Genomic DNA, 20,414 nt, shown 5'->3' on the forward strand with positions numbered 1-20,414 from the left:
TCTTCCCAAACTTGTGATGAGAAGTGCCCTATTGAAAGCGAATGGGCTCCAAAATAACAATGTATAAAAGTAGTCTGTACTCTTTCGCTGTTTTCAAGTCTTCTGAAGATATTCAATATAGCTTTTTTTTTTTTTGGTGACAAATAGATTGGTCGCTATCAAGTCGCTTTTCACTAAAAACTGCATCCTTTCAAATATGGTGCCTTTAGATGTAACGCATCATGTTTGGAATATAGCTTATGTCTTGGAATACTTTTACAGTGTTTTTTGTCATGTTGGAGCTCTTTTGGAGAACATTTCTCCATTTGTGCTCCATGGAAGAAAGAAAATCATTGGTTTGGAATGACATGAGGATGAGTAAATCATAATAGAATCGTAGATTTTACTTAAACTGTGTGAGTTTTTAACCGTCATGACCCATTTCTATTCACATAACATGCATTCACCAGATCTCCTTTTCCGTTTATAATGATAGCTAGCAGAGCGGCTACATGACACAAATGAGAGGCAGCTTGCCACATCTGCATCATTGCATTCATGATTATTTTCAGTCTGTTGACAATCCAAGAGGCCAGTTGGGAAGTCAGGCCCTGTTATTGCAATCTTCATTCTGCTTAAATGCTCCAGGGAGCTTACATTTGAGGAATCCTTTCTGAGGAATACAAATTAATATTAAAAGACTTCCACAACTCCATAAGACAGGTGCGGGACCATTAGGTGAGGCTGCAAGATGACAAGTAATTGCTCTTAGCTGTCTCGCAAACACCTACACACACATGACACTGGAAAATGAATCACAGGCTTGCTGTAGGGGAAAGCTGTGCGTGGTGGAGAATGGCGAGAACATATGTCATTAATTTGTCTGCCGAGTGACTCACGCACATTCGATACATTATTTTAAAGGTTGAGTTTGGAGGAGAGCCGAGCTGGTGATAGGAATCCTCTCTCCCATGCTGCAGGTCCTCTGTTTTAGTGCGTGAATATTGTGTCGCCCGATGAATTGTATTCCTGAATGTGTCTATAGTCTGCGACCTGCACCCACTAGGCACGGATACTGTCACATCACACTTCTGTCACACTTCTGTGGAACAAAGACATGACCTCATTGTTTCAGATCTGAAGGACATGGAACCCACTTAGGTTTCTCTAAAGCTTTTTAAAAGCCTTAGTGTGCTTAAGCTCGAGATGTTCAGCTAAAGAGTGGACCTTAAGTCACTATAATACAATGCATTGATTAACATGGATTTATAAACATGTTTAATGGATGCAAATCTTTACATCTGAATGGACATTCAGATGATACAGTCTGTTCTAAACTGGAGTCAATGGGGGGGTGGGGGATGCCCTTTAAAGGTGCAAATATTACAATATGCAGATTTAAATGTATCAAAGCTGATTGAACACTGATGAGAATATTGCTTCAGAATAAATTATATATATAAATTATATATATATCTTTATTTGATTAGTTTTACATACTAAAGTTGGTTGGCTTAAATCTTTTCAAAATCCTTAAACATCTTTTTTGTTTATTGCCAGGTATAAAATAGATTTGAATTGCAAATTTTCAACGTGGTCTCATTCTTCACTGTATATTGCTAATTAATCTTCTTTTTAACCCTTTTTTTTTTTGGATCAGCAATGCCTAAATTCAATCACCATTGTAAGCTCATAACACTAATAGTTTTAAGTGACATGCTGTAGGCTGTGGTGTGTCAGCCCTCTTCCTCTTCTTGTTGTTCATCAAATTATGGCTTAAACTGCATTTTCTTAATAGAGAGTATTAATCACAAAATTTGTGTGGGTTGAACACTAAGCCCGATAAAATTATCTCATAATTGATCAAATCATGTTCACAGCTAATTCACAGATTAATTTAAAATTGTAGCATGTTTTAAACAAAACATTTTAAATTCAATGCAAGACACTACAGGCAAAAAACTTGCACTGGGCAATTGTGAGATTTATGGCTATGTGACTTTACATGTGTGTGGGAAGAGGGAAGAAAACATCAAAATACACTTTTTAATATTTATTTTATTGCACGTTATCTATTTCTGTCTGTAGATTTGAATTACAATACATCTCTTTAAATGCTGCTTTCTTAAAATGTGTTTTTTTCTCATGCACTGAACAAGAAATCTCCACTTTAGCAGCACTTATACACCAAACTTTACAGTTTTATTCCGGTCTATATTCTGAAAGTTTTTACAGGAGGGTTTAGATAATGCATCATTTGCATATTTAGACACATTTGAGAATGCTTGTAATACAAAAGATTTTTTTGCTATTCTTAATATAATCAATCAGCTGTAGAAGTTTGGTGATATCTATTAGTTAACTTTTTTTTTTTAATTCTTGCTGCTAAATGCATTTCTAGCATCTTAAAACAGAGACCTCATGGTGCATGAGCAAGACAGTTAATATAATGAAACTGACTAAATAGTTTAATATATTGGTATTCGTAGGTGTGTAATTTGCCTGTAAAATGAAGAGAGTAGTTTGATTCTGTTATGTGGGAGTGGGGTCACCACAATTTTGAAACATAAGAAATGACTTGAAATGACTTGGCAGAGTGTGGACCAAAACAACAAACTTGAGAACCCCCGCCCTTACCCTAAGAATGAGCAATACTGCCTGCCTAAAAGCAGGCTATAATTGTTTTAAGCAAACGCTACTCAGGTCAAGGTTTACTGAGCATACATACACCCACCCACGTTCCCAAACAGCCATTAACTTCCAGCAAACATGCATTCTGCATGGCAATATTGTCTTTACTTTTGGATGTGGATTTTCCCAGTTCAGGGAAAAAGCCAGTATATCACAAAAGCCAGAGGACAAAGGCCACACACACACACACACACACACTCACAGAGGGAAGGGGGCAGGGCCAGCTCTCACTGTTCAGCCTGCTTCCGTTGCACACAGCAGCAGTCCAGCCGACACAACGAGAGAGGGAGAGAGGGATCGGCACAGCCCACAGTCTGTCAAAGGATCTGTGGCCCACTTTAAATATGAGTGGGGGGTTTACAGCAGCTCCTCTATGAGAGTGTGACAGTTAAATCAAGGAGGCCAGAGCGAGAGGAGAGAGGCGGGGTAGTGAGATTGTGTGTGTGAGCCGGCTGTGTGTGTGTCCGCTGTTCCCAGTGGCTCTGAGCCGCAGCAGAGGTAGCAAAATGGAGCTGTGAGCAGCCTTCCTCATCCTTGTCTTCGTCGCCAGGGGACCGGGGATCTTGACGGCATGCCCGGTGAGTAGTCCATACTAGAATCCCTGTGGTTCTGACAGGCACGCTGTAGATCCAGATCTTGGCGGATGGAGTGTGTTACAGGAGCGCTGCATTGTGCTTGAATGGCATCTCATTACAGAGCTTCCATGCTGAAAGAATGAAAGAGGGCGAGAGAGAGAGACGAGGGACGAGTCACAGAGCTCCCTCAGCCTTTGTCAGCATTATCAGGGCAGTAATCGATGGTAAACAGCGCGCTGCTGCGGTCAGCTGGGATTGTGGCCGGTAACTGAGGTGTTCAGTCCCTATGAACGGATCATGGGCTTTTGACTCCGCGCAGCTTCCCCGTTCTGTCCTTTGTGTGGGAGCAGATGTTGAAAAACACACGCTGGGTGAGGAATACACGCCATACGCTGCGGTCAGGTGGCTGTAGAGGTGCTTTTGGTAATGTTTTTTTCATTTAATGGCACTGTCAGGTTGTGTATTGATATAATGAGATCCGTTATTCCACCCTGTTACTGGGTGGCGACACGTGCTGTTTGACATCCCAGCATTCTCTGTGTTGGATGGGCAGATCTGATGATGTATGTTCGTCGAGATGCTATGGCAGAATATAGATATTTGCAGTTTATTTAGTGATTTAGTGTAGGTGTGTATTTACGAGAGTGTGTTATTGTGAAACTTCTTGGTGCAGACTGAGAATATGTCATGAATCTGTGTAGTATTTATTATACATAATGAGAGTATTGTTTTATATTACTACAGTGATTAATCCAAACGTTTATTGGCAAACAAATGAATTAATTGTCTGTACACACACTGCTGGACACATCATACGTCATTTTTCTCATTAGATATGTACTGTAAGTAAATATGTATACATAGGAATTTGGCATAAAACATTCTGTCTCATTTATTTCATGAAACTGTATTAGATGTGTTTGTGATCACAAATTATTTTAAAGTTGTTTGAAAAGTTAAAAAGCATTGCAACAGTATTTATGGTATAAGCATAGAATGTGTATCGCAACCTGGAATACTTGATTCTGATTGGTCAATTGCAGCATTTGACTGCATAATGACCACTAAACTGTATAACTGACTGTTGTTCAAATTTGCTTTATAGCTATGTTACAGTTTCACATATCACTCCGCGGTCTCTATTTTTTTAGTAAAAGAATGATAAATGATAAACATGATAAAAAAACAGTATTTTGTTCATTAAGTAGTTTATTTATTAGTATGCAAATAATGTAATTTGATATAGATTATTTTACCCATTCAGAATCGCCCTTTTTCCACCACAGTTGTTGCAGTAAATGATGCATTTGCTGCTCTAAACCACTGAGGCACTATAGATGTAGATTCTGTGCATTAAATACATGTAGAATGTGAGCTCACAGATTTGTATTTGTCTGCATTTTATAATGGCTCATCCAATAAAGAGTCAAAACTATAAATACATTTGGCGATTTCCTGTACGATATCCTGTACATAGAAAATGTTAATAATCAAATGTAGAACTTTTTTTAAGTAACACTTTAGGTGTATAACCAGATTATTCAATAGAAAAACGTGTTAGTCACATTGATTTTTTTCCATCAGGAAGTGTGAATGTGCAATGCTGAGGACAAAATAAATAATCATGTTCTACACTTTTTTTTTTTTGGCACTTTGCATGAATTCAAAGCCATTATCAGAAGTTGCGTAAAGGATTTTTAAGGACCCTCAAAATTCATGACTATTTCAAAAACCTTGTCACATAGCAGATTAATTCTCACCATGGTTAGTGCAGAAATACCATTCCATTTTAATTGCCTCCCTCTACACAACCATTTTAGAGCTTCAGTAATTTCTGCTCGATCAAAAACCTTGCTGATTGTGGGTTGGTAAAATTGGGTAGAAATGTAGTAGCTGAAATGTCAAGCAGTGGCATGCAGTGTTACTCTAAAAAAGCCATTAATTACTAGTTAATAACTACGTCTTCAACAATGTAATAATTAGATCACTGTACTAATTACTCTCTCCAAAAAAGTATTGCATTACTTATTACTTTATAAATCCCATATCATCTTGATCAGCTGAACTATAAAAGGATATACTTGAAACTGCTCTTTTAATTTTCAAATAAATTATATAAAATTGCATAAATTATTCTTGACCTGACCAAAGTAATTTAAAGGGAGAAGGTTACAATTACAAAAACATATAGGCTCGTCAAAAACATTAGATGTAACATTTTTGTTAAATCTTCTATTTTTTTATATATAGAATTGTTCTATAGTCTATAAGTATATAGTGCAATTACATCAAAAGTAACTGTAATTAAATTACAGAAAAATTCAAACTAATCCCATACTCTACTTTCAAAAAGTAATTAAATTACTGTAATTAAATAGTAATGCATTACACCCAACACTTGTGACATGTGACAGCGGTGTGATATGATATATTTTATCCCAAACTATTTAAATTGGTGTAATTGTTTTATATTTGTATACATGCATTTTTATGGGCTAAATTCTTGGTGTTGACTTAAAAAAAGTCTTGTTATTTGGCATCAAGGATGATGAAGCACAAAAATATATAGTTCTAAAAATCGTTCTAAATATAAAAGAATAGCAATGTCTACACCACAACTATAACGATAATACTATAGAGAAACCATATGTTTTAAAAATAAACGTCCAGGACACTTGTTTTGTTTATCTCCAACTTTCTCCCAAAAAAAAACTAAAAAACATTCCATGCCCCAAGAATCACCCAAAAACGCTTCTTTGAAAAGAGGCTTTGTGGGTTTTAGGAGTGACCCCATCGATAGTGCTGAGATTATGTAACTATTCATCTGTGAACACAAACATAGCTGTTGAAATGCAGTAATAAGATATGTACCAGGGTATTATGGGATGCTGAACAATTACTTTGTTCATTGAGCTCCCAAATGTTTTTCTGATTATAAAATGAGTGGTTTAGTGGGATTGTTTTTTTTACACGAGCTGGCTGATCTAGTTCACACTAAGGCTATTTTATTATTTTGTTTTGATGTGTACCTTGTGTATTTACTGCCCTTATGGGATAATGGATAATATGAATACTTTGTCATTGTATATTCCAAGTATGTAGCCAAAAAACATTTCCACATTTAATTGGGCTTCAGTATGTAAAACAAACAAACAAATAAATAAATAAATACAATTTTTAGCTTTTGAAATCTTAGCTGTTAGAATCCTCATTAATTTAACTTGTTCATTATTTAAGCCTCAAAAATAAGGGTATTGTAAACACCAAATGATACACACATTTATTTGAAATAGAAATATTTTTTATATTATAAATGTCTTTCCCAATTTAATGCATCTTTGCTGAATAAAGGTATTCATTTCTTTCAAAGAAAAAACCTTATTGACCCTAAGCTTTTGAAAAGTAGTGCATTTTATGTGCGTGTGACCTTTGGAGGTATAAATGATATTGGAAGTATGGAAAGTTTCCATTAAACAGCACTGTATGCCAGGTTGACTGAGCCATTGTCATTCTCTTAAAAATCTTGCTTGTATTGCTGGTTTCCTTGGCAGTCGTTTCCTATTTGGAGCAGAGATCTCGAGGGAGGACTGCTTCCTGTTGGGGAGTGTGGGAACCTTCGGAGGCGGAGTACACGGTACACAGTCAACCACAGATATACTGTAGGACACAGACGGCAGGCTGCACTCCACAACATGAATTTAATTACAGCATGCGAGGTCTGCGGAGTCCACAATCTGCTGCTGTCTATCCTTCTTTCCTTCCTTATTATTAGCTCATGAAGACATACTTCAAAAAAAACCTATTTGGAAGTGTTTTTTAATAATTGGCTGTTTGTTGGCATCATTTTTATAAGGATTTTTAGTGCAGTGAGACAGTGGAGACTTTCAATTGCTGATTGCTTATGGTTTTATAACCTTTAATTATGTAATTCATAAGATAATTATGATTCTTTATATCTTTTTAAAGCTTAATATTTCATGTAAACTCAACAAGAACTGCAGCAACGATCGGAAAATCCCTGCTCTGAAAGCGAGAGCAGTATTTTTTTTAAATAGAAATCCTTGAAAATGGATTTGGGTGTGTTCAAGATGCAACAGATTGTTCCCCAGGGTTCTTGGAGACCAAGGCACTCCCTCGCTCTGAATGTTTTAGGCAGAGCGCTGTACAGTGAACACGGTTTCCCAGCCTTGGCGTCTGATATCTTGCAGAAAAATCAAGAATAATCATTGCACTGGCTCGCTTCTCTTGCAGCCTCTGGACTTGTTTTGTTTTGCTCTGGGACCATGCTGAATCAGAATAGTAAAAAGTAAGTTTGGGAAATGTTTCTTCTTCCTGTTTCTATAATCTTGATGGCTGCGGTTCTAGTGAAAATTATTGTTACTAACACGGGGTTTGCTGGGATTAACGGATTAGCTGGAATGTTGGACTGTAACCTGCAATAGAGTTTGTTGTTTCATTTTCATGCCGTGCCAAATAGTTTTCTTTATTTTGTAATGGGCTCTCGGAACGGAGCTTTTGTTTTTTTTGTCTGAATACCTTGCGGTTATTTTGTTTTTTGATCATGATGTAGATATAAAGCTGAATAAAGCAATACAGTATCAGTCCCCAAAATAAATTCAATGTTCAGTGAGGTCCAAATATGAGGTTCTATATATGTTTGTGTGTGTGTGTGTGTGGTTCAGGTATTTCCTACGTTGTTGGGCATTTTTTGGTCTCAATGACGTTTTTTTGAAAATGTAAAAATGCAGAATGTTTTCTGTGAGGGTTTTGTGTAGGGTTAGGTTTAGTAATTTCCTTTTTTAAATCCAAGATTTTGGATTTTAATCCATTATGCAAACAGTGTATACAAACATCATTTTGTTTTCTAAAAAGAAGCGCAAACAACCCAAGAAGAGATTTTCTGTCATTGTACACTTGTTCTCTCTTTGAATGTTAAGCTGATAAGAAAACAAAGATTTTTAATATAATGAAGCAATTTCTTTTTTCAAACTCGACCTGTGTAAATCACTGCTCCACATTTCCCATGAGTCATCACTAGCTCTCTCTGATTAGAAGAGCCCATGCATGGTCAAATAGAACAAGTTTGTGCCCATGCAGCTGTCTACTTGACCTATGCATTATTTAATGGTGTGAATGCCTACTAATAGGTGATTTTCAGTGATTAATGTTCCAGAAAGAACATTTTGATAACAATTCTACTTTCTTGTTCGGAGCTGCCTGTGGCTTAGCAGTTTACACAAGAGCATTCATTGGAGTGTGCTGGTCATGTAGATGATGCAAGTTTGAGGCTTTTAGCAATCCGTCCGTCCATTATTTCCTGTGCTATAGTCGCTTAAAATATATATAAAATAATTGTTTCATTTGTATATATAATAATGATAGGGTCTATAGAAATTTCTCTTGTTATGAAGCACATATTTTTCCAGCCTTGTTGCACTTATCGGTCATTCTGTCAATGCATAAAAGACAATTCCTTGTCATTTTAGTCAATGTTTGGAGCAAACATATGTTCGCCTCGGGTCATTTGTGGATTTGCTGACACCACTGGCAAGAGTCGCTAGAGGGACATCACATGAGTTTTAATATCAGCCTACAGTCCGCAGTGTGTCATTCGTCAAACTTTTAAAAGCACACAGGACCAGAGAAGCACTTGCTTGACTTATCTATTACATGTCAGGAAAAATGAACAGAGGAACAGGAAGATAATCTGGTCATCTTCCTGTGAGATTTGACTGAGATGAGTTTTTTTTTATATAGTCCTTGACTGATGCTCTGTACATTCGAAATGTCCAAAAAGATCCATTATTTTTTTAGATTTTTCCAAGGGAGTTTTTACTTGTTTTACAATTTCAGAACTCATAATTTGATCTGCCATCTTTGATTTCTGTTAGCAGCAGTGTCTCTGAGGCTTTGTAATTCCATCATCTGTTATCTTAACTCATTATCTAATTACTCATTTGAAAAAAAATAAAAATAATCTATTCGGTTGCACATTTTCCTCCTTTCTGGGCTCTACTGAACCGTAATTGGCAGGACTGGCAGGATTTTTATTTTTTTCAAGCACATTTGACCAATTTCAAACCACATCTATCTTAATAACTACTATTAATTTTGTATTTAATCATTTATAAGTGATTGTTAAGGATGGCTGGAAGTGAAAAACGCCTTATATTTAGGTGTGCATAATTATTAAGCAATAAGCAGGTATTTTTTTACAGGTAAAATGAGCCAAAAAAGAGATTTAACTCGCACTGAAAAGTCAAAAATTATGAAATACTCATGAGAAGGATGGAATACTAATGCAATTCATACTTTGCAGTCACATGACTACCATGGATACCTGGCGGGCAACAAACGGGTATTTTCAACGTAGAGTCCTGTAGTTCCAGGTCTTTCTAGTAGCTATCAAGTCTGTTAGCGAGCTAGCTGCATAACTATGGACTAGGATTAACTCCAAGGTAGCTAAATTGTGTAAAGCAGACAAGGTTTTTTATGATAATCGAGCAGTAATAATTCCTCCGTAAATAATAGCTCTACTGTTGGGTCATCTCTGGTTCTCATTGAAAACCATAGATATCACAAACCTCAAAACAACCTATCACACACTTTTGTTGTTGTTAGCAAAAGACGACAGCTGTTACTGTGCGTTCACACCGCCACCGGCGAGAGCGGCAAAGTGCCCGGAAGTCATTCATTTTCAATGAATTTTGCCGAGATGAGTCTGAGCTGCGTCAATAGCAAAGGAGAAAGACCGCAACATTTTTAAAATACGACTGTTATTGTGTCACGAAATGTATTTATAAGAGTTTCTCAGTCGAGAATGTAGTTGTTTGAAGCTCAAATATGTTGTTTATTTATTATAAAAAACACACTAACAACTAGAAATGTTTAATTTCACAATCTATAGCTTCGGTTAAATACTAGTATATGAAACATATAAGTTAAAATACATTAATGACTCGTTATAACGTAGATCCTTGATTAGTTTACTGGGTTTCGTTGCTGGAGAACGACGTTCTTGCCCGCCAGCCAGTACTTGTGACGTCACGTGCAAAGTATGAATACTAGAAATGACTAAATTAAGGTGTGACCAATGGACAGCAAAACGCTCATTGTCATAGAAAGTCATACAAAAAAGGTGAAGGATTAGGTGTGAGTCTCTCACAGCAACTCTCACAGACAGCAGACTTCATTTGCTCCATTTGCTCTCTCTCCTAATCTCATTATTGTCTAAAAGAAACAATTAAGACATTTTCTTTCCTAAGGAAACATGGAGAAGACAAGTCACACTTCCAGTAAACACTTCCTTTTCACCGTTTAATTTGTGTATGGGTGCTACTTCCTTTTTAATTTTTGTGGCAGTATTAGTCAACTCATCAAGCCCTCGGTGGTTTCGTTCAAACATTTCCATCCGAGTGAAGGTCAGCCACCTGGAGGGCAACTTTGTTTTCCATTTCCTATGTGAGAGACACCTCACTTCCAATTAAGTGACGCTACTTTCTGATGGCTCATTACAGCTTGCTGAAAATGGCTCATGGCCTCATCATTTCCCAGGCTGCCGCCCCTCGGATCTTCGTCAGATACTGTATGCCGTGACGAGGCCTGGAAGCTTTGGCTTTTGTGTGCGATGCAGCAGAACCGCTGAGCAGTGAGAAGTTAGCAGCTCCTGCTGTGCTCACTAGTTTCAGTTCACATTGCATCTCACTTCTAATAAACTACAAATGCCTGTTTGGCTCTATTGGATGCTTGTAAGAAACCTTGATGCATGTGTTCCTCTCTTCCTGTTTCGCTCCAGTAGATCCCATCTGATGCCGAGGCTGAAGGAATCGCGGTCTCACGAATCGTTGCTCAGCCCCAGCAGTGCAGTAGAAGCTCTAGATCTTAGCATGGAGGAGGAAGTGCTCATCAAACCTGTGCACAGCAGCATCCTGGGACAGGATTTCTGCTTTGAGGTGAGTCGGCTGATCTCACTGCCCTGTTGAAGCCACAGCTCTGTATTAATTCCGAAAAGGACTTTTAATGTCCGACAAGTCTCAAAATAGCACGCAGCAAAGGCCCATTAAAACTTCATCAAGGCCATTAGCTGAGATCAAATAGTTAGCTGAAAATAGCAGCTAACACAGTTAAATCATTGGGTGGCCACGGGTCAAGTTACTGGATGATTTTGCTACAGGGAAGCCTCACTTAAACCAGATGCTTATACAATTACAAGGTCACAGGGTGCAGACACAGAAAACTATGATCTGGTGTCTGCATGCAGTTTTCCTTAAAGGAATAGTAACTCACCTCAAATAAATAAATAAATTTTTTTTATTTTTTATGTAATATTTCAAATGTTTAAAATAAAATAAAATGTACATTTTTATAATATTTTATAATATATTTTTATATTAGTAATAGTTACTCACCCCTCATGCACTTCCAACCCTGTATAGTTTTTTTCTGGAACACAAAAAGAGAGATTTTTAAAGAATGTTCATGCTGCTCCACGGGCTGTCAAGCTCTAAAAACACACAAAAATACCTTCAAAGCTACTTTGTAACGGCTACATTGAAACAACAAGCTAATCATAATCTGAAGGCGCTCACCCCGTGGTCTGTGTGGGTCCTAACGCCCCAGTATAATGACGGGGACACTATACTGTAACAAGCACCGTCCTTCAGATGAGACATTCAACGAGGTCCTGACTCTCTGTGGTCATTAAAAATCCCAGGATGTCCTTCGAAAGATTAGGGGTGTAGCCCTGGCATCCTGGCCAAATCTGCCCATTGGCCTCTATCCATCATGGCCTCCTAATAATCCTTATATTATATACTGATTGGCTTCATCACGTCTCCTCTCCACCAATAAGCTGGTGTGTGGTGGGAGTTCTGGCGCACTCTCTCGCAGAAAGTCCAAAATGGAGTCATAGAAGGAGTCATCACTGTAGCTGAATAAAAACAGGAACATTTTGACTTATAAAACCTAAAAACAATAAACACACACTTGCGACAGTATATGGTTTATGTGTGTTTTTCATAACAATAAAGTATGTTTAATGCAGTGCTAATCGACATAGCCTTTATTACAGTATAGTAACTATATACTACAAATAATTGTTTTTTGTTCAGCACTGTATTTGATTCCTTAGCCAGTTAAAAGCAAGAGATAGGAAAAAATAAAACCAGTCAGTAAAATAAAAAAAAATGGTATTACACTTGACATTTCTGTCCCCCTCACTTCGCCCCTGGTGACCGTAAACTTGAATCAGGCGTCAGCATGCAGATCTTAAGACCAGAAGGGCCTTCCTGTCTCTTTGCATCCCCTGCCCGATAGGGTGCAAAAGAGCCTGTCTCATCTGTCTGAACATCTCCTCTCATTCTCTTTCTGCTCACTAGCGGTGAGTATCGAGAGGCCAGTTCACATGGAGTTGATGACTGTTACACTGCACCAGACGCCAGCTGGAAAGAATGAGACACTGACAGTTAGTAGGAGTTCTGCTGGGGTCAGCCAGAGGTCCATTATGGACTATGCTGTTTGCTCTGTTTATTCAGTCATTTAAACTACAACTATAACAGTCAAAATTATAAATTGAATTGGACTACGATTCAATATATCACAAAAAGTCTTAAATGTTAGTATTTTTCTACTAGACATTACATTTTAAGGTGAGTCTTGAATCGGATCGAAAAATACAAGTATGTGCTTTTAGGCTGTGTAGCACTTGAGTCTTTGGTAGTAGCCTACCCAGTTCGCAACTTGACTTTGTAACGTACGTTTTTTTTTTTTTTTACGTAGTACGTCACAGTGCGCGCTTCACTATGAGTCGGGGAGGGGGAGTCGCTTGGGAGAAGAGAGTGGGCAAATTCGAGCAAAATGACAGTGTGAATTTACCGGTTTCGGAGATGGTTGGCAACAACTAATGACAGCGATGAAGCCAAGCAATTTATGCTGCAAGACATTAATTAGGTATTATGGGAATGAAGGCAAATTAATTAAGAATTATTTCGACTTTTAGAAAACTTTCCTAAAATTTGTTGCTGTGTGCATTGTCTCAAAGAGATAAAAAGGTATTACGTTTGATTTAAAATTAAATATGCAGCAACCCTGTTTACATAAAAGCAGTTTTTGAGCGGTTACTTAATTTAAATATTGCAGTTACTTATTTTTTATTTACATTTATTTTTGTAGGTTTACAATTACTTATTTAAAAATATAATATAGATAATACTTAATTTTGCCCATATTAATTTTTCTAAATTGTATTACATTTTGCAATTACTTTTTTAAATATGTATTTCAAATATAATTCAAAATTAAATATTACTTTATTTCGCAATTGCTTCATTTGTTTTTGTTTTTTAATTATATTCAACAATTACTTATTATTTCTTGTATAATTTAAATTAATATATCACTAAAATATTACTTTATTTTTACCTTTTTGAATATGAATGAATTTTATTTACTTTTTATTTAATATTTATTACTTCATTTTTTGTGATTACTTATTTTAAACATTTATTTCAAATAAAATTTAAATGCATATTTAAATACAAAAGGAGTCAGGCACAGATAGCACCTGGCCCCGACTGTGAACAGACGGTCTTTTCAGATTGAATTTTTGATATTAAAAAGAATATTTGTATTGTCTCACTTTTCTCTGATATCACATGTGATCCTGCAAATGCATTTGATTTAAGTGCATTCTGTCTGATTAGGCTATTTGATAGTTTTATTCTTTCTTCAAATGTAATTGTTCTCCACCCCTGGGAAACGCTTCATTGTTTGAGTGCTGTAGATCTCTCTGCTCATGTCCACCATCTGCCTGATCTGCATTACATTCCTTTCTAGCTCACTTCATGCACTTATCTGCAAATTGTAACAATTGTAATCTGTAATTGCAGGTAACTACTTCAACAGGAAGCAAATGCTTCTCATGTCGATCGGCTGCCGAGAGAGACAAATGGATGGAGAATTTGAGACGTGCTGTGCATCCCAACAAGGTAAACTGGATGATTCATCTGAATCCTGTGTAATCCTAGACGAGATGAGGTTTAAGCCAGTCAGCATGTTACTTTTTCATATATCCTGTCTCACATATTGACTGTTTCTGATCGACTTCTCTGCATTAACCCGGCTTAACTTTTTAAAGTACACACGGGGGTTATCTTTCTTCAGCTTGCAGAGGTCGATGTACTGTAACATGCAGTGTTTTCTTTTTTCATATTCCACAGGATAACACCCGTCGGGTGGAAAACATGCTGAAATGTTGGATTATCGAAGCCAAGGACTTGCCGGCAAAGAAAAAATACTTCTGTGAACTTTGTCTGGATGACACATTATATGCACGGACTACCTGCAAACTCAAAACGGACAACGTTTTCTGGGGCGAACACTTTGAGTTCAACAACCTGCCCTCAGTCAAGAGTATCACCGTGCATCTTTACAAGGAAACAGACAAAAAGAAAAAGAAGGACAAAAATAATTACGTGGGCCTGGTCAATATCCCCATGGCAGCGGTCACCGGGCGACAGTTTGTGGAGAAATGGTATTCCGTGAGCACGCCGAATCCCAACAAAGGAAAGAGTCCGGGACCTATGGTCCGAATGAAATCCCGATATCAGAGCATGAGCATCCTTCCCATGGAGCTGTACAAGGAGTTTGCAGAGTATATTACTAACAATTACATGTTGATGTGCTCAGTGCTGGAGCCAGCTTTAAGTGTGAAGAACAAAGAAGAGATGGCTTGTGCACTTGTCCATATCTTACAAAGCACAGGCAAGGCCAAGGTAAGACAATTGCGTTGTATGCTTCTATGTCTCTTTAAAGTCAACTTGAAATCAAAATTAACCCCCATTTACTTTATGAATGCACATTCCTGCTCTTAATGGTGCCCATTATTTCAAAGTAAACTGACTCTGTCAAGACCACTATCGTCAAAGATGATTGACAATTCATACAGTTTGTATTGGTATGGTTTAAGGCTGCACAATATATCGAAATTATCGCAACAGCGCAAATGTATACATTGATATGCATATGGCAACAGCTTGCAATAACTGGGGTCATGAAAAAAAGACAAAGAGAAAATCACTCACTGCTCTTGGCTAAATAACTTCTGTAGCTTTAATAAGAATCAGTATATATTTAATTCATACAGTGAAAACTAAGCAGTGTTTTATTTTAACATTTGATTATTCAGTTTCAGGCCTACCTGAAACCCTAAACCCCGTGGTTTACACTGATGTTAAAATAACACTTCTTATGCTACAGTAAAACACTGCTGTTCACTTTCAGAAGTTGTAGTGATGTTTTCTTGTCAAAAACAGATTGTGAAACACATATGTAGGTTAAGATTATTTTACACACTTTATCGTATCGCATATCGAATATCGCATTAAGTAGTTATCGCATTTTTCTTCAATATCGTGCAGCTCTAGTATGGTTCTGTTCTGACCTGGGCAAGAACTCCCTGCCCATTCATGCAGCCTAGCGTGGATAAGAGCATGGAGAACAGCGATAGCCCCCCCCTTTGGGTAAAAGAACTGAACCAACATAAATGTTTTGCAGATATCTTTAATATTCAATCATTTAACATACAACATAATTAGTCTGATTCGAAGAATATCAAAAGGCCAAGTCCCGACTGGACGAGAGGAGCTGGGGATGGAGGAGGGTAATTAGCTTCTGAGCAACGTGATAAAGCTGCTGATAATACTGAATGGGCTTTATATATAGGGATGTTGTGATAGGTGTCGTATTCCTATGCAGGTAGACGTGGATCTGCTGAGAGTCATCTGATGCGAGCTTGACTGACGTGACCTGCCAGAACTGACGCTTCTCTTGATTTTCATGTTGACGTGTTGATTGACTGTATTCTAGGAAGATTATTTAATTATAGTCTCTGACGGATGCTGTTTGCTGGCAAGCGAACGAGAGGGTGACATGATGTCGAGATAAAAGACTCAACAATCATTGTGCTATATTGAGTTCAATAGTTGTATGTTATTTTGGATGTTGTCTTAGATGTGTCTTGAAAGAATTATTTCTTTTTTTTTCTAAAACTGAAGCATTTGAACAGCTGTGAGTGTTACTAAAAAAAAAACAGCACAGGACGTTCTAGGCTTTACTCTAAACGCCACCAAATGTCCAACTGCGAAAAACGTCATTGACAGAGAAGAATAATAGAGACGTGGCCCGCTTTCCCTCATTTAATCACGGGAGTGCTGAGCGCTATGATTGCCCTCATTAACTTGAGTACGAACAGCTCTGATACTCGCCATAAATCAGCTGACATCACACACAAAAGCCCACCGTCTGACGCTTTGTCACTCATCTGTCATTATTGATCAAATGCTGCGAGAAAAGAGTTGTTTTGCGATTGCTTTTTTGCTGCAGCACTCTGACGCCAATCCGAGGCATTGTTGCATCATAATGGACCCGCACAACAATGTGCCGTCCAGTTCTCTAGAATATGCGATCGCATTATTGTTGAGCGTCACTCTGGGCTTATTTGGGATTTGAGTCTGTGCAATGTAATAATGCAACCCCGAAGCACAATGTGTCTTGTGTTTAGATGTGCTCGAACGAGAATCACCCTGCTTTTTGGTGTTTATGTTCCAGGTTGTGTTGAATGAAAAATTGATTCTGTCCTTTTCAGCAGCCCTAATCTGTTTTTTTTTTTTTTTTTACATATTTTCATCAAATCGCACAATTCAAGCTCTTTAATGCCAGTTTTTGCAGAACACATATTATGTAATTTTTCAGACAATCAACAAAGTGGCTGGTCTGTCATTACAGCAGAACTTTAAGTCAATAAGGCCACAAAAGGCCTTTCATTATGAAGCAGTTGATTGGTCAGGGACTGCATTGTCTCTCATTATACAAGGCCAGAGCTGGTCAGCCAGTGCATTGTCTTTCATTAGCTGAAGCCTGGTTACTGTAAATAGTGCATTGACTTACTCCCTAGATTCCACAGCTTCCTGTCTTTGCCTGCAGGTCTGCATGAATTTAATAATGAATACTAATTAGCTTGATTATGTACTGATAGCAGATGATTGAAATAATATCTACCCTGTATTGGGCATCTCGTTTTAAAATTGAATTGTAGAATGATGAGCTCTCCATAATGTGTAGTCACATAATAAGACATTTACCTTTATTGATCTAATAAGCAGCCATCAAATTTGTAAAGTAGTTTTGAAAAGCCAATGCGATTCAGTTTTACTTTAATGTATCAAACTTCTTTTGATGCATTAAAGCATTAAAGCATCTTTATATATATATATATATATATATATATATATATATATATATATATATATATATATATAATGTATGTATGTATGTATGTATGTATTTATATATTCTGTGTAAAGGGTGTTAGCCGGAGGGGGGAGATTCACGATTCTAACCCCACATAAAGAGCCAATGTGTCCGCTCAGGGTTTGTCCCGAGGGAAATTCCAAGTGTCAGGCCTCATACTAATCAGCTTTTATTAATTCAGCCATTGGTTTAAGGGCCAAACAGGTTCATGTGATCACGCACAGTGAAGAATTGAGCTGTAATGTGCAAGTCTAAAAGATTATTTATCAGCAGGGCTGTGTACTAGGGAGGCAGGGCCTGTGGGACAGGGGTCATTACTGGATCGCACCTGAGGGTGAGCAAACTCTCAAGAGCACACACTGCCATTTTAACAAGCCACTGCTTACTTATTCATGCCTGCCTCAAACCGCTGTAAGCGTGAAGCTTAAACAGAATGTTAACAACCCTTCCTCAGGCTATTGGATAGCAAGAAATGTGTGAGACATGGATCATATACATACCATAAGTATCATAATGAGCCTATGTGAATACACAGCATTTTTAGATGGCCACAGATTTCAGTTTTATTGGTTGTGTTTAATGAAAAAATAAACATGCAACAAAAACAAATTGGTTGTGTCAGGTTTTACAACAGACTGAGGTTTACATCATTTCATTTCAGATGAGCTGATTTTTATTTATTGTTTTGCTCTCACGTGAGAGTTTAACACACACTGTGAGTATTGTACCTGTCTGCTTTTAAAAAATGACAAAAATAGAAATTTGTGAAATAGCCAAATTATAGCATAATTCATAGGGTGGTATAATTTTGGGCAGTTGCCAGGGTGTTGCTATGTAGTTGTTTCATTCTGAGTGAATTTTATTGTGTAGCTATGTTGTTGCTAGGGTGTTCAGGGTGGTTACTAAGTGTTTGCTTAGTGTGCCAAATTAAAAGACCCCACCCTCAAATGTCTGTGATATTCTGGTCCCTTACATGAAAGTCTGTAGCCCTGCGTCTCAATGTTCATACTATCCATTCTAAACAGTATTAAAATAAATGTGTCCCAAAGCATAGTATGTTGAAAAGAGTATGCCAGAACAGAAGTCCCCGGATGGTCTACTATTTCCGGTGGATTTTCGAAGTGTGGATCCGTGCACACTATAAGCTAATATTACCCACAACCCATTGCGCTTTGGAGGAGGAACTACAAACACGAGTAAAAAGTGTTAAAAAACAACAACTACAAAACATGGTGGATATGCGCGAATGACGGTGAGAGGTTTAGATAAAGGTTTGAGTGACTAATCAAAGTTTAACCTGATAGAAAAATATTTATTTAATGTCATTTTTATTTAATCTGTATTAACAATGTGGACTTTTATAAAGATCCGTTTGGCCATTAACTTTTAAATGCATCATTATGCATGAATATGAGGAGAGTGACATGAAAGTCCCGCTACTGCAGATCAACGTGCTTCTGCATTTCTCTCCGATACGGTAGGAAATGAAATGTGGAGGATTTTGACTGTGACGAGATGACTGACAGGCCAGTTTACTGTGACAGGATGCGACAGAGCAACCATTAAAGACGCAATTGAATGACGTGATAGATGTCCCAAAGCTTGTCTACTCTTCTGCTAGACACTCAAAAGTGTGCACTTTTTCTTCACAAAAAGAGTACATACTTTTAGGGCGTAGTATAAGTAGGCGAAGTGAGAGACAGCATAGGCCTGTTTTTTTTTGTTTTTTTCACCAAGCAAAATTGTTTCTTTAGAAGAGTGAAAGCACAATGGATTACGTGGGTTAAAGTTTTCTTCAAATCTCCCTCTTACTCGTTCTTTCTCCTCCATCGTCATACGCCCCCTAATTCTGATTGGCTATCGCTTACCCCACCTTTAACTGGGCACCACTCATGCAACCTAATCAGACCATGTGACAACAATATTACCTTGAGCATTTATAGCTGGATACTGTTTCACATGCATTGTTTGCTTAAAAAATAATACGCATTACACAGTGTGTTCTGCCTAGTATGCAGTAAAACCTGCACTAGTACTCCATATTTCATAAAACCCTATAGTTTTTTGCAGATCTGTGCAGATTGTGGTGCTAAGCTATAGACAGGCATGATGGGATGTGACAGGCGAGCCGAGAAAGATGCACTGCACTCGATAGTGTCTGATTAGTAGTGAGACTGCTATGGATAAGTCTCATCAGTGAGCGGGCGCTGAGTGCAGCTCACTGTGTTAAGATCTTACGTCCTAATTGAATACCGAGTGCTGTGACTGCTGCCAAAGACGCAGAGCTTTTCCAGAAACTGGGTCTCATTTGATCCTCTCAGTGTCATAACCACTATGTACCTCTGCCTGACTGGGAAGAGAACAGCTCAGATATGCCCTTATCACCTGATCCCACCGGTAATGGTTTAGAGAGCTTTGTGCGGTACAGTCTTTTTCTTGTTTATATAAGGTGTAATGTGTCAGCAACTGTTTCGATTGTTATGGACACCTGCTTAGGAGACAAAATCCTCAGAAGGGTGCTTGTAGACGTGCAATATAGTGACTCAGACACTATCTCTCAAAACACAGACATACATCTGCTGCAGATCATTGATCACACGCCAGAGCTGAAATCAGCAGAAATCACTGCCAGCTGTAAACACACACGCCCATGTCCTTTACGGAGATTCTGTTGACAGCAGTAGCACAGCACCACTCACATTGATCCTTTGTCTTTTTTCATAGGATGTCACCAGATTGTGTTTTTGATGCTGGTGGGATCGTATGTTCAGCTGGTAAATAGCAAGACTGTGCTGGTCCATAAGCCCTAAACCAGCACTAACCATCATTATTTTAATACTACCTAATCATATTTAATAATCA

The 20,414-nt window shown here is 37.7% G+C and overlaps 1 protein-coding gene and 1 long non-coding RNA gene across 10 annotated transcripts in view; one reads left to right on the forward strand and one right to left on the reverse strand.

Moving 5' to 3' along the window:
- dab2ipa (DAB2 interacting protein a) overlaps positions 1-20,414 on the forward strand; it is a 110,630-nt gene that overhangs the window by 70,396 nt on the left and 19,820 nt on the right. For 2 of the 9 annotated variants that reach the window (XM_084138518.1, XM_084138520.1), the window contains 3 exons: positions 11,044-11,197; positions 14,132-14,230; positions 14,462-15,016. In XM_084138518.1, coding sequence (XP_083994644.1) covers positions 11,044-11,197; positions 14,132-14,230; positions 14,462-15,016 — 808 coding nt within the window. Of the gene's footprint in view, positions 1-2,932; positions 3,249-6,883; positions 7,552-10,762; positions 10,894-11,040; positions 11,198-14,131; positions 14,231-14,461; positions 15,017-20,414 lie in introns of those variants that run through there. The other 7 variants (XM_084138517.1, XM_084138519.1, XM_084138524.1 and 4 more) reach the window with 6 other exon arrangements.
- LOC311098363 lies at positions 9,058-11,949 on the reverse strand. The gene is made up of 3 exons (XR_014609464.1): positions 11,834-11,949; positions 11,654-11,687; positions 9,058-11,220 (listed from the first exon to the last, which is right to left on the reverse strand). It is a non-coding gene; the product is annotated as an uncharacterized lncRNA (long non-coding RNA).

Source organism: Abramis brama (genome assembly GCF_963993115.1).
Source record: "Abramis brama genome assembly, chromosome: 16".
Lineage (NCBI taxonomy): Eukaryota > Metazoa > Chordata > Actinopteri > Cypriniformes > Leuciscidae > Abramis > Abramis brama.